Source organism: Neopsephotus bourkii, unplaced genomic scaffold (genome assembly GCF_033783945.1).
Source record: "Neopsephotus bourkii isolate Nb327-2 ecotype Australia unplaced genomic scaffold, CSIRO-AGI_Nbou_v1 NB_1036, whole genome shotgun sequence".
NCBI classification, from domain to species: Eukaryota; Metazoa; Chordata; class Aves; order Psittaciformes; family Psittacidae; genus Neopsephotus; species Neopsephotus bourkii.
In genome coordinates, this window is record NW_026901525.1 from 3,427,974 (window position 1) to 3,443,199 (window position 15,226).

At 42.8% G+C, this 15,226-nt stretch overlaps 1 protein-coding gene across 2 annotated transcripts in view; it reads left to right on the forward strand.

Moving 5' to 3' along the window:
- The window catches only part of PSMB2 (proteasome 20S subunit beta 2), a 183,517-nt gene extending 179,028 nt beyond the window's left edge, over positions 1-4,489 (forward strand). For both annotated transcript variants that reach the window (XM_061360793.1, XM_061360792.1), the window contains exons 5-7: positions 1,761-1,923; positions 3,358-3,407; positions 4,250-4,489. In XM_061360793.1, the coding sequence (XP_061216777.1) occupies positions 1,761-1,923; positions 3,358-3,407; positions 4,250-4,357 (321 nt within the window). In that variant the 3' untranslated portion in view covers positions 4,358-4,489. The remainder of the gene's footprint in view (positions 1-1,760; positions 1,924-3,357; positions 3,408-4,249) is intronic.
- Positions 4,490-15,226: the final 10,737 nt, after the last annotated feature.

Consider the following 15,226-nt stretch of genomic DNA (forward strand, 5'->3'; position numbering starts at 1 on the left):
GAACTAGTAAAGGCATCATGGATATTTCCTTATGGTTAAATCCTGCCTTTCTTGAAGAATAGGAAGGCATGGGAGCTTTAAGTAGTCTGATAGAATATTAGCAGGAGAACTTACAACTGAAAAGCAGCTTACAGATTTGTTTAAGTCTATATAACACCATTTATTTATGGTTGAGTATCTCACATATGCCAGTGTTGGTAATTCGAAGTCACACAGTAAGTTGAATGATCTTCTGTCATGGCTCTTAAATATCAACTTGTGTGATGTTTCAGAGTAAATAAATGATGAAATAGAGACTAATTAAAGGAATACAGCTGCATGGTAACTTGCTTCCAAGTATTCTTGAATGCTTTGAAGATAAAATCACACAGTTTACAGTGATATCTTTGACATATAACTGTAGCCTCCTTTATTATTTGTTACCATCTAGTCAAAGTAAAAGTACTCTATCCTATGATACTTTTGGGGTTTTGTTGTTGTTTTTTTTTGAGTACAAATTGAGTGGTTTTGGTATCAAAATGAACTTTTTCCAATTACAGTGTTTTGGCTTTAGGGGGAAATTGTGTTTGTGTGTTTTAGTCTATTGTTGGTTGCATCATATTTTTTTTCTTGTTGCTTTGTTGATCTAGGCTTTCCAGCATTTTAAGAAATATCCTGTTAGTATGATTAATTTAATAAGAAACATTTTGTAGATAGGAAAATACTGGAAGTATATAAAAGCTGTTTTAAAAAAATGTATATATGCAATTCCAAAATCTTCTTTGAGCCTACATGTAAAAATAACACAGTGCAGGCACGTTTCATGATCTTACAAAGTACACATCTTGGAAGAAGATGTACAGAGACATCTGCTTTATTCATTATGGTGGAACACACTAAACCTGTACCATGAAGGAAACGGCTAAGGAATTGCTAAACTTCCAAGTACACCAGGATAGAAAGGCATGGCTACATTAATGTGGTTACAAGGAAAAGATGTTGATATTTCCCAACCATATTTGATAGGCTCTTGCTGAAGTTTATGACTTCATAATCAGAGAGGACAGCAGCTAAATTTCTAGTATGAGAAAACTGTTTCCAGCCAAACAGAAATGCTACTGAAATGGGATGTTGCAGTATCTTAGTAGTCGGATTTGAACAGAAATAAACCGATTCCACAGATCTTCTTCATTCACGTGGTCAAGTTAGGTTAATATTAAAGATTAAAAACCTGCAATAAAAATCTAACTGCCAGTTAACAAGACAGTGTAACACTGTGTGTAACTGTTTGCACTGTATGTGAGCTTTCATATATGCTAAAAGAGCTCTGGTTAACAGTTGTGTGACTGAGAAAAGAGCATGCTAAATTAACAAAAGAGTTCTTAGAAAGTGCAAAATGTTCACGTTGTGCTCACATGTTGACAGTAAAACTCAGCAAGTTTTATGCTGAGATGAAAGAATCCGGTGTGAAAACATAATTAAAGTTTTCTTAAGTTTGAATGTGCCGTGAAAGCTCTTAAAAAAAACCCAGACATGCTCGTTTTCAGGAGAACCAAAGTTTCATGTTTTTTATTTGCTTCTGCATCCCATGTTGCCAAAAGACCCAATCAGTTTGGTTTGAGACTGTAATCTCCTGCAGACAGTATTGGTATAGATACTAGTAGCATTTTATGACAAAGAGTTGTGAAATCAGCTGTGTTGCTGTTCTGTAGGTGGCAGGGGATTAAGATTCAAAGCTTTAGGAGTGGCTGCTTTAATGCAAACGTGGTTTCTGTTTGTAGACCCCTTATCATGTCAACCTTCTCCTGGCTGGCTATGACGACCAGGAAGGCCCTTCCCTTTACTACATGGACTACCTGGCGGCTCTGGCTAAAGCTCCTTTTGCAGCACATGGATATGGTGCATTCCTTACGCTCAGCATCCTTGACCGCTATTACAAGCCAGGTAAGGGGTGTACAGAGAAGAAATATCTCCTGTCACCAACTGATAAATTAAAGGCTTAAACTGAAAGATAGGCGTTTGCTGAGTGCAATTGCTGATTTGAACATGGCTTTTTGTTAGAATAAATGTAGCTTTAAAGACTGCCTTCTGGTTTTGCTGAAATGGTAACATGAAACTAGTCAACTCCTTAAAGTGTTTTCCTGTTTGAGGCATAACAAGCTGTAAGTGAAGGAAGTTTCAGTTTACTGTAAAACATGACTAGACTTCCCTGGACCATTAGCTGCTAGTAGTCTGTCTTTAATAGCATTTTGATAACTTTATCTTCTACTTGCTTGTCTGTTGGCTATGACATACATGTTCTCCCAGAGTACCAATCTTCAGAGGGCAGTCCGAGGTCCTGTTGCTCCATATCTTGGATTGGCTTTTTGTGTGATAGATTAAAAACATACAAGTGAGAAGATACTCTTAGCAAGATTATCTTCATTACTTTGGAGTGGTGGTGATGAAGATTGGTTGGTTTAGTTTTATGCGTGTGGTAGCTGTTCATCATAATTGTTGTACATGTCTGTACCTGTCTGAAGTTTTAATTTCAGAATCCTAATCCAGTTCTTAATAACCCCATCCTCACTTTACAGATGAGAAAGTGTACAAAACTGGGAATATTGTTAATCTGACATCTTTTGGCTTTAGCTACAAAACTGCTTTGCTCCTGTGTGCAAAGCTGAGTTTCCTGGTTTAGTAATCCTTTCATCTCTCCTGCAAGAAGTGTAGCTGTCAGTTTTACTCTAATGGGGCTTCTGCCTGAACAGTGGATGCAGATCCAGAACAAACTCTAGAAACAAGTTTTGAGAGACTCACAGGACTTCGTTGTTTTGTAGTCAGGTCCCTTGAAAATTCAACTGCTCCATTTTCACCATTCCTTGTGAAAAGAGAAAAACAGTGAGCTACAATACATTGTCATGGCTTGACATCCCTATAGAGCACTGGATTTCATCCTAACATGTGAGAATAGCAGGGGCATCACACACGTGCCTTTCCCATTATTAAAGCTAATACCCAGCAGGGAAGGCAGCACTAAAATCAGTCTCTACCTACTGTCCCTGACTTACAGCCGGCTGTGGACAGATGGAGCTGATTTGAAACTGTAATAAACTGGAGGAGGGAGAGACGTCCGGCCTTCTCCGGAGCCTGGTCCCTGGCCATGGGAGGCAGAATTCCGTCATGCTTCCTATTCAGTGTAACAAATCGATTCTCAATGGCTTGTTGCAGTGTGAGCGCTTCGGTGCAGGGCATCCTTGGTACATCTGGAAAGTGTTTTCTGTGAGCTGGGAAGGAGAGGGTTTGGTGCTCAGCTGAACAGTTGTTTAAATTTAATAAAGTTTCTGTTGGGGGAGATGGCCTCTAATGAAATCAATCTGTGGATGTTTTCTCTTTCAGGTATGACACGTGAGGAAGCCGTGGAGCTCCTAAAGAAATGTCTAGAGGAGGTGAGTTGCCAAACTTAGACCCTTGTGATCTTGAGAAAGGAACGTTTGTTTGCATTCATTTGCTGATATTTTCCTCTTCCTCTTGTCGCATTTTTTGGCTGCCTTTGCCAGAAGGGGTAACAGACGTACACTGACCAGATGTGGGAGAGCTACTGAGGATTTGTGGGCCCTTGCATTGTCTTAGCATGGTTCATGTCCTTCAGAACATAAACTTGAAGCTTTTCTTTACTTCTGCTTCTTCCATGCTTAGCATAATATTGATACTGTCTATAACTGGGGTTTCTTTTTTTTCTGAGCATAACTCAAGCATCCTTTTGTGACATGTATTGCATTTTGTGCCTCTTCCAGCTTGTGAAGTGGTATCTGAGGCGAAGCTTTGACCTTAAAGTTCGTGATCAATTTTAGTGCAGGCATACCCTTTCAGCCTCGGAGGCTTTTATTGTAGGAAAATGTCCTTTATTGTTGTATTTAAGAGATTGAATTGAATGTAACTGGGAAGAAACCTCTGGGGAAACAGCACGAAGAAGTCCTTTAAAGAGGTTCTATTTGAAGTACCTTTGATACATACACTTTGTGTCCTAAGTTGTAGCCCACTCTGGTCTTGTGTTAACATCTTCCTTGTTAACAGGATTGTGTATTTTCCACCTCCAGCCTAGGCTTAGTCTTGCCACAGAGACCAAACTTGGGCTAACTGATACCTGAGCAGTGAAGAAATCACTAGTTCCTAATATTTCAGGCCATTAGAACCTGAATGGAAATGTTGATGTACAGCAGCATATCCCTGAAACTGTGCTCTCCTCTTTTGAATCTCACCTTTTGTCTTTTTGTCTTCTGTTAAACAGCTTCAGAAACGCTTCATCCTCAATCTGGCTTCTTTCACTGCCCGGTTCATTGACAAAGATGGCATCCACGACATGGAAAAAATACCCCTTCCAAAAGCGACGTCCTAACCTCTCAGATCTTTCTTCAGCAGTCTCTGTCTTTTTTTTTTGTTCACTTCTGGGTGTTTTTCTATTCACTTGGAGCACACAAGTCATGTACTGCACTGGGAGATTGAATAAAGATTGACATTTATATAGCCAGTTTTATCTTTTTATTCCACTGATCCTTCCTGAGAGTATTTTAAGTAAATTGTTCCACAGAGAAGGTGAAACTTGATTTACTGGTAATGGGTGCACATGCAGGTTACTTACCTTTCCTCTTCTCAGATTTCACCCCCCAAGTGTTCTTATGTATGGAAAAACCTGGTAGTATATTTTCTAGATGACTGTGCTGTCACCCACTCAAAATTAGAGCTCATCAAACACCAGGCAAGTGTTTCATGCTAAACATAGAGCATCTACTTTATTTTTCCTAAGATGTCACCACTGTTTGCTTTAGAAAACAATAATCATGAGGTTTTCAAAGGCTTAATTTACTTCTGTTATACTTTGTTTCAGTCTGATCCAAGTGGAAGGTGAAAGAAAAGATATTTAAGTAGAAAGGATTTTAAAATATTAGTGTCATTTTAACTCACCTGGCCATGGTTGTGTTACTGGGAAAGAATATTCTCCTGCTGGAACAGTAGGCTCATAACTACCTTAAATATTTTAAATGTAAGCTGATGTATCAGTTGTGTGATTTAATTTTTTTCTTAGTTGATGTGTCTGTACATTTAGAAGTACATGAAAGCAGTTCAATGAGAAATAAAACTGCAGCACTTCTCATGAATCTCTGAATTACAACAGGCTAGAGCTTTGTCTCCATGAGAATAATCACTGATCTGTCTTGGCTCTAGATGATGCTTCCATATAAAAACTCCATTCAGAGAACAGCCTCAGATAATTATCATGTGCCTGATCCTTGCAGTCTGCCCAGAAGTGATTTTTCTGAGAGCAGTTTTCATCACTTCCCTACTTGAATTTGCATTGAGTTAGCCATTTCAAGTGCTCTGTTTGGTTCCTTGTTTCATGTTTGAATAAGCTTGTAAATAGAAGGATGGATGTGTACATGATGATGTACACAGTGTGTGTACTTGTGTGGCATGGCCTAACACCTCTGTTCTCAGTTGGGAAAGGTAAGCAACAGACCTAACTATTCTAGTTGTTGAAGCTTTTTTGGTCTTGCCTAAGTGTGCGTTTGAGAATGTTTGTGTCTCCCACAAAAAGTTGTCAGTAAAGACCAAATATTCCCATCTTACTGGCCAGGTGAGAACTGGATTAGAGACTGGGAATCGCTTCATGTTACAGAAGAAATGTGCAGCTCCAGTGCCTTAACTCATCCTGCCCTTACTTAAATCAAATTCTTACATTCCATCAGGCTTTGTAGTTTAATTCTTTCCAGAACGAGTTTAATTATCAGCTGGTTTTGTTGTAGTCACGGCTGCAATGGCTTTTATTTAAGGCCAGTGGTAGATAACTGAAACATTTTGCTAAAATTGACTTTGTCTTTTAAAAACCTTTTCAGACTTTTGTACACTGAGAAAAGTCATCCCCTGCCTCATGATTTTCTCTTGGCAGGTCACATTTAACATGAGTAGAGCCTGCATGTTCCAGTTCTCTGATTGAAATCTCACCCCTTCATGTTGCATTAATGTATTTGTTTAGCTTAATATGCAGCATCTCTAATTTATTTTACCACTGATGTTGAATGTTTTTGCAGGTTTCTTGTCTCTTTTCAAAGCCATCGTTGCAGAGGGGCTGAGCTGATGTGAAGTTTTTGTCACTGCATATCAAAGTGGTGATGTCTCCTTATTGGAGGTATTCATTATTTCAGACACCAAACCTGGGGCGTGGTGCTGTGAGATTGAGTCTGGCAGAGAATCTGCCTGGAGTTTTTATTGGCACCTATTTGCATGCAGGTGATTAATAAACATAAAACAATTATTCCCTTGCAAACAGCCTTGCTGGATTCAGGTCAGAGTGGAACATATGTTTTGCCTGAGGGCAGGGCCCAGGATCTGAATCCCCCATTGAGTGAAGATCCAAGGGGTTGCATCAGAAGCCAACAGAGCAGCAACCTCCAGGAATGAATAAATACAGACCTTTATTTCAAACCAGCAGAACAAAAGAATTGGCCCACAGTGGGGTTTGACTGTGGCCTCTAATGAAGTGGATCCTTTTAAGGTCTTTCCAGGAATTTACACTTTTTAAGGAAAGGTACGATATTCCTGCTGTGTAACTTTGGATTGTTTTAAAGGTCTACAGTGCTGATGTCTGAATTCAGCAGCAGTCAGTTTTCATTTTTGACAGTGATACATGGAATCTGAAATCAGTGGCTTAAGTTTTCCATTCTGGAAGAGAAGGAAACTTCTTACCTGCTTCAAATGTAGCCCTAAAGCTTTTGGAGACCATATTTTTCTTAGAATCCAAGAGGCCTTTCTGTAAAGAATTCACCTTTCCATTAGAAAAGCATCTGTGTCTATTGTGACAGGCCTCTCTTAAGAAATCTGAGAGAACAGAGCACTGCAAGCACTGCTCTCTACTAATAGTCTTTGGTTCTTTGTACTATAAAAAATGGCTGTTGTAAAGCAGGGTAACGGAGTCCTCTGGCACTGCAGCTACAGTGAGCTGTTCTGCTCTGCTCTGGCTGGTAATTCTGACCATATGTTTTGCTACCAAAGCCTCAGGGCCTAAAGAGTTAACAAGGCACTTTTTCTCGGTGTAGGTTTCCTGTTTAAAGAAGGGCTCTTCCTGAGCACTGTGCATGTAACAGATCATTGCACCAGCTCATCTCTGCTTGGACCTTGCTCCAAGATTGGTTTACAGGGGAACAGAGCCTCTGTGCCTTAGGCCACATTGGCTTGGGAGTGTTTTGCTGGGAGAAGCAAAGTATCGGTGCAGTGCTCGTAGGTCTTGGTGCTAATTGCACCTTTCCATTGGAGAAAATCTGTATTTCGTTGTAGACCTGCATGCGTACTGGAGATGTTGGCGCAGAGGAGGCCATCAGTGCTCAGACAGCAGAGCTGTGCTTACTGCAAGTTTGTAATGTCAGGACAGTTCTGCATTCAGCTGTATTCAGCTTGTGTGTGCAACTGCCGGTGGGTTCACCTGTGTGCTTCCCCAAGCTCTCTCCAGTCCAAGAAATCCATGACCCTGTTCAGTTAAACTGAATGCTTCAGCCATGGGTAGGTGAAAAGCCTTGGGCAGGGACTGCTCTTTCAGCAGGTCTGCTTGTAGTGAGCCAATGCAGAGACTGCACAGCAAGAGCAATAGCAAAGGTGCAGAAATAACGCATGTTTGGAGCAATCCTGTAGCGTATTTCTGGCAGTCTGAGTTCACTTCTGTTCGTGGTGATGAAACAGTCGCTGGCAGAAACAACCAAATGGAGGAGCTGTCCCTTTTCAGGGTCAAGATGTAGGAGCAGAGGGGAGAATCAGGCTCAGCTCTCCCAAGGATGTCTGTTCATTTGCTCTTGTCTCGAGTTTTGACAGGAGGTTCCTACAAGAAGTATTAGCCGATGCCAGGGCTGACATGGATCATACTCACAGTGCTCAGGGTTTGACTCCATTTCCCAGTCTGAAGCAGGGACAGAGTATTCTGTTTGTATAGAATAGCTTGACATGCAAGGAAGGAAAAACCTCTAACTTTGCTACCTGTGAAGCAATGTATGTGTTGTGTGTAAGGAAAACGAAATCTATCCTTCAAGAAAGTTTATCCTTCAAGCCATTTGGAATTCCTTTTCCTGAAAGGTTTAACCTCGTACAGAGTTTCCACGTGTTATCAGTCTGCCATCAGCAGCCGTTAAGCGCAGGAAACTTTCATGTGAGCACTGATCAAACTAAACAGACACAAGTTGTTTTAACAGATTTTTGTGTAAGCAGAATGGAAACAGGGGAATTAAAATATCCAACTTCTCTGTTTTCCATGCTCTCGACGCTGTTGGCTTCAATTTCTGCATGCTCCTGACTTGCTGAGGACTGGGTTAAAAACCAAGTTAGCTGTCTTGAAAATGCAAAGTGACAGTTTTAGTGTTTTGGTTCTGTGCTAATGTGCAATTAGGTAGTTATCCAATAAGCTTATTCATGTAGTCTAACTCAAGACAGCTGCGGAAGGCATAGAGAAAAGCCTTTGCTGTTGAGGGATGGTGTTTAAAAGGATCTGTTTCAGAGTTGCCAGGATGTTCTTTTCACAGTGAAGCATTAAAGGTTAGCAAGATTTGTGAAAAATTCTATTCTGCTGATCAAATCTATAGAGAAGTGAAACCAAAATGTGTGCAGATCTGAATACCAGCAAATACAGTGTAAGTTTGGATCTATAAAGTAACTCTAAGGCAACCATAGAAGCTGGGTTGTATGGCTGCCTTAGATAATAATAATCTATTACTTAGATAATCATCTAATTGCCTGAAATGATGACTTAGATAAGTGTATTTTGATTTGGATAAAGTACCTTTTGCTTCGTAGAACCTTGATGTCATCAAGTATTTCCAGTGTTCCAGTCACAAGCATAAAAACAGTGCATCCTCTCTAGTTAATTCACAGGAGACAGAACGGGCTCCATCATATTTCATGTCAGTGCTTTTAGGATTATTGACAGTATCCTGCTATAGAACCCCCGAAAGGCTGTGGATTCAGGTGATGTTTGATCTCCTCTTGCTAAATCCTGCACTGGAAATGCAACAAATGCCATTATCCTGCTACCAGAGGGCTTCGTGGAGAAAACCCGTGCACCTCACAAGCCTCTTCCCTTCAGCAGAGGGCAGTGAGCTTGCACGCACACCACCACCTCCTCCACATTGGGTCTTGTAGTCTCAGCACAGATCATCTGATGGTCACAGAAACTTAGGGCTATGGAGAACGGGTTAATGCCTTGTCCATTGGTGGCAGGCAGGATGTACAAGGCTGTTTCTCCCCTTGGAAGATGCACATTTATTTTCACATGGGACAGTTGCCCTATGGAACAGGTAATTATTCATGTTTGCACAAGTGAAGGCTAAGAGTGACTTGCTAAAACAACCCAAAAGAGTAGCTGGAATCCATCCTCTATGAGCTATCCAAGCACTAACAGGCAGGGATGTACAGTTAAAGTACGTGTTTAATACTTGAAGGTGATGCTATTCTCCCTCCCAAAAGTGCTCTTAACATTTCCTATGTGGTTGAAGCGAGGGTGTTTTACCCACAGCAATATGCTGGGAAGGCAGCCCCATGTAATACTACTTTCCATGAACTTCTCTGCGATCCCACAGCAAAATTTGCTTAAGGAGAAAAAAAGATAATCTGGAAAAGTCTGAAATGGCTCTTGTGGAATGTGGAATATTCTAGTGCATTCGTTCACCCTTACTCAACAAACATGCAGTGTGGTGAGGCCCTGCCTGAAAGATGTCATTGTGGCTTTGGGTTTAGCAGAAAATGCCCTTGGCTAATTCGAATCCACGCTTGGAGTCGATGGGAATCAGAAGCGTTAAAGTACATCACCAGGCCCTGACATCCCGGGGTTGGGAAGACATTTCCTAAGCTGTCAGAGCACTTGAGGGTTTTCTTCCTTGGAACAGCAGTTTCTTGAGTCTTTGAAGCTCCGTTTGGGTATATAAAAGGATCTCCAGGGTTTACTTACTTCTTAGTTTCTCTCATTTAAAGTAATAAGGTTCAATCCTTTCTTTTAGTATTTAGAATCATCCTTAAAATCATGCAGCTCTGAGTGGGCACCTTCAAGGAGAAAACAATTACAACTGGGTTCTAATTTCATTCCCCTTACAGCATTCACTCGCAGCACATGGGAAACCCATCCAAACCCTCGCACCTGGGTCTGGTATATCTGATATTCCTAGATGTGTGTGTTGGTGTGCATTGCCCATGCTTTGATGAGCATCAGGAAGGGTGGTTATGTGAGCGCTGCCAGGGGTCAGCTTGCCTTCATCTCAGGTGTTTGCCTAAGCTGGTTAAAGGTTTGAGGTTAACCTCTGATGCTGGTTCTGGGAGCTGTAAAGCCCATATGGTTTGGGTTTGGGTTTTGGTTTCCATGTTGGCTCCAAAATATGTGCAGAGTGAAACCAAAAGGTTCTTTATGTTCAAAAGCTGTGAAAAAGCTTATTAACACATGGCATGAATAGAAAAGAATTTGCCCTGAACTGAACAGAGCTGTTTTTCCTTGCAGCACTCGGCTGAATTACTCCTTAGCTCAGCAGATTCAAAGGCACTGACAACTTTGTAAAGAATACTTTAAACCAGGAATGTTCTTTTGTATTTTACCTTTTCATCAAAGCCTTCAGACTTAACCAGGTGAGACCTATACTGTAGATCCTCTAAGCTCCATCTTCCATGTAGGATGAAAGATGCTCCATAGGACAGACAGGTTTCCCACTTCTGCCTTGCTCAGTTCCCTGGGGACAGCTGAATGCTTCTCAGTTTGCCTGACCCCTGCCTCTCTGCCTGGTGCCTGTGTGGCTGTGCCATGGCAAGGTGGTGATGGGCTCCCTATCCCACACAGGCCTTGCACCCCCTGTGGCTCCAGAGAGCCGCATCAAACCCTGTCTGCCTCTCAGAGAGATCCCAGCTGGGCAGAGCCAGAGTTACCTGTGCTAAAAGACCAGTCTGAGGGAGCTTGGTAATTACTGTGCTCTTCTGGAGGCTCCCTGTGATGACCAAATTAGCAGGAAACTCTAAAAGGTATAATGTGCTCCTGACACATGACGAGGCTGGGGGAGAGGAAATGAAATGAAAATGGGTCAAGAGTGGGAGGCCTGGACTGAAGCAATTCCCTCTGGTGCCAGGGTCCATTTAAGAGTCAAAACAGCAGCACATTACAAAGAGGGTGTAAGAAAGGCTGGTTTCATTGTCCAGACTGAGCAAACTGGCCTTTCCACTGGTCTCCTCCTCAGCAGTGCCTGTAGCACCTGCAGTACAAACGTTTAATGTATTGCCTTGCTGGTTTGAATGCTTTTCTGCCTTTGTTTTTGCAATGAAGCAACAGGCAGCAAAGTAAAACAGGGATCCTCAAAGGAGATCATTTTTTATCATTGGAAATGCTTATGGACTCTATCTGTGCCAGTGCAGGTTGCTCAGTCACACCACCTGGGGACTCTTTTGCCAGTTTAAGTCTCTCTATAGTGGAAAAACTCAAGGGGAGCCCAAGGCACTTCTGCATGGACAGAGCCATCATCAGGTGAGAAGACTGCAGCATCCAGACACGTCTTGACATGCTGCAAAACTTCTTGACTTGGAGCTATAGCTTGATCTTTCTCTGAACTCATTTCACACCCCCAAAAAGCTGAGCTGTCTCCATTTAACAGATCTTTGGCTATAACAATTGCTACGAAAGCAAAGCTATCCCTATGGGAAACGTGTCTGAATTTCAGGGTATTTGTAGCCTTTTCTGTGCTGAAAAGAATCAGACAAGAAGCATCTGAAGGTGTCAGGGTAAAAAGCATACAAAAGAGTCATCCAGAACAATGCTGGCATGATTTTTGCTGCTTACCTGCCTCAGACTGGTTTCAGGGATGCTCCAGCACTGCTGTTACAGGGTCAGGACTCGGGTGCATTATTTGATGTCTGGAATTATTATTGCTATTTATGTTGAAAATACAGTGCTGCAGTGGGAATCCTTTGCTGTACAAAGAACAGGCAGGGAGACCAAAATGATACCTCCTGGCTCAACGTGTTCTGATTCTGGGTAATGACTGGGTTTCTGCTGAAGTCTGGTAGGGTAATGCAGGCTCTCGTCACTCACTGCCAGGACACTGTGCTATCTCTCTAGGCTGCTACACCAATACTGTCTAAAGCAAGCATTCTGACACCCTTGCAAGCAGGATTTGGTTTGCAGCCCGATGTGCAAATGTTTCCGGTTTTGGTGTTTCGAGTCCATTGTGCTGACAGGAGAATCTTCCTTTGCTCCCTGGCGGCGCAGCTCCTTGCATCCTCTATGTAAAGTCTGGAATTTAATGGACTCGCTCATATATGAAAGAATGCATTAAGTACAGGTCAGCAAAGTCTGTTTATTGGGTTGGTTTAGCAGGGAGAGCTGTTATTACCCTGTTGCTTTTAAGGCTGCCTGCTTAAAGGTAATTATTTAGGCGATCCAAAGCCATGCAGAACGCGAACCCAGCCTCTGCTTGTTTACATAAATGATACAGCAGAGAGTCACCGTTCAGCGTTAACCTCACTTTACCCGTGGGATAGCTGACTGCAGGGGATCAAGAGTTTCTGTTCGTGTTCTTTTTCGTTCTCCCCTGTCAGGGATCGCTGTGTGGTTGCCCTGGGCTTGTCCCTCACTGGAAATGAATTCCAAAAAGATTGGGTTTTCTCCTCAGTTCCCCTTTAGGACTGGAATTCCAGAGCGTTCTGTAACAAGCGTAGAAACCATGAGCCTCAATCTATTTTTACTCTTTGACACAACCCCATGTATTTTCCCACGATAAGATCCGCAATCAGTGTGGGAATTTGTGCCAGGGCTGAGGCTTGAATTGTGTAAAATGCCTTTTATTTATCTCTTAGGATGGAAAGGCAAAGAACGCATCAGGGGATGGCCTTGCTTGACAGCGAGCTGGGGAGGGAGCTCCATCACCGCCTCGTCACAAACAGGAGCTGGCCTGGTGCAGCCTTTGGGATCTGTGCTCCTCTCTGAGCCTGCAGACATGAAGGTGTCCACAGTCCAGGGCAGTGGAAGTCTCGGTGCTTTCAGCAGGTTGATCCCACAGAGGCATCCATCATCCACAGAGCATCCGTGGCAGGATCAACAAGTGAATCCAAATCATCCAGCCTCCTCCCAATTAGAAGGTAATTGGTGGCATCCTGGCCTCTCAGGCACCAGACGGTTCCTCATAAAACATTCAGATCTGAGTTATCCAGAGAGGAAAATGAGGAGGGAGGGATTTTTCCACCTGATGGACGTGGCATGTAATCATGGCAGGCATATCCTGATGCTTTGTCTGTAGTGCTCGTTGCGCCTATGCCGAAGAATTCCTTGATATTCAAAGAGTGCCCTGACCAAGGCAGGTTTCCATAATATGATTCCATTAGGAAATTCTATTTCACGCCAGTATATTATAGCATGCACACAAGCACTTTCATCACGTATCAGAGCGTAGTTTGCTTCGCTCTGATACCGTGCACCAGAGGATGTCTACAAATGGAATTATTTCAGGATAGTTATCCTAAATAAGTCCATGTAGGGAAACCTGTATTGTAGCACAAAAGCACCTTGCTCTCCTTTATCATAATCTATTTTAAATGTGGATTATGCTGATGCAGAACAGGGCACTCCTATTTTGGAATAGTTTTAAATAGGAATAGGTTTTGTGCTTTTGGCTCACACCCTGCATTATCCAAAACAGCTTTGAAGTGTAAACAAGCCTCTAATGTGTCTCTGTATTTCCATTCTGCTCCCTGGCTCCTCATTGTTCCCTGCTTCTTCCTTTGGGAAGGTCCAAAGCAAAACCAGACCTGCAGAGCCTGTCATTTAGGTCTTTGCTTTCCCAAACTTCATACCAAGGGACGTTACCAATCTGATTGCCAACTTAAATGCATCCCCAAGCTTCTGAAGGGAGAATTGAGATGCAGGTTTCTGACTGTGCCGTCCCCACAAATTACATCAGTACACAAGCTGTTTCCTTTCACACTTTTCTAAGCTCCTGTGGGGCACTCTGGGTTTGTTCTCTGTTACCATCAGCCTATTCTGCAACCTCCAGAGAAAACTGATGGCTATGACTCTGAGAAAGGTCCAAAGCATTCAAGGCCAGGTTGGACACAGGGGCTTGGAGCAAGCTGCTTCAGTGGAAGGGGTCCCTGCCCATGGCAGGGGTTGGAGCTGGAGGAGCTTTAAGGCCCCTTTCCCCCCCAAACCATTTGATGATTCTATGCACCAGAGCAGCTGACTTGGAGCACCTCACTGCATCCAGATTAGTGGGGTTATTTATCTGCTCATTTATCGCTCATTGTCTTGATAGCGTGAGGTCCTCCTGCAGCTCTTCGCAGACAGGTTTCGATTTGCCTATCCTGGCTGGCGCTGGCACATCTGCAGACACATCAGGTCACCGCTCATCCCCAGCATCACCAGAGGCGCCGGCTGGCCCGGCTGCCGTGGCTGGGGAGATGAGGGCACTCAAGCCAGCACCCATCGTTCGTTCTGTGACTGCACAGATCAAACATCAGCCATGGAGGAGGCTGTTCCTTAAACCTGTGCAGCATTTCGAGAGAGCCACAGGGGCAGAAGGCTCCTGGTTCACAAAGACGATGGAGGGGCTTGCTTCAAATAAAAAGAGGTTTATTAAGATAATGAGAATGACATCGTGGTGGTGTACATCTATTGCAGCATTAAGAGAAACAACAGCAAGTACAAAATCCTGAAGAACTTCTATAGTCATTATTATCACAGCCTATCTTGTCCATGCTACAGTTTTGTGTATCCAAAACTGCATTCCCATTTCTAAGGGCTGAAAATCCAAAGATTTTCATCTTTAAAAAAAAAAAAAAAATCCACCCCCCAAAAAATAATCAAAAACCAAAACAAACCCAACCAAACCAACCCCCCCCCCCGAAACCCCTAACTCAATTTGATATAAATAACTTGCACTGGACATTTTAAAACTTTCAGATTTTAATTACACATAAATAAATATATACAGATTTCGAACAGTTCAGTTTGGCCTGGTTCAAGTTCTGCTCCTTGTGCTTTATTAATTATTATTATTACTATTACTAACTTTAGGAACGTGTGTGCTGTTTGCTGTCGGTTGTGGAGTCTCAGTCAGTCCCGGGTTTAACTTCACCTGCTTTATCCCCCGCGGTGCCTGTGGCCATGGGGAAGGCTCTCCCCGCTCGGGTCCTGCCCTGGGACCCCTCGGGTGTGCGGTTGTTCCTCCCCTCTGCTACAGCCCAGGGGAAAATCCAGCTCGGGTCTCAGTCT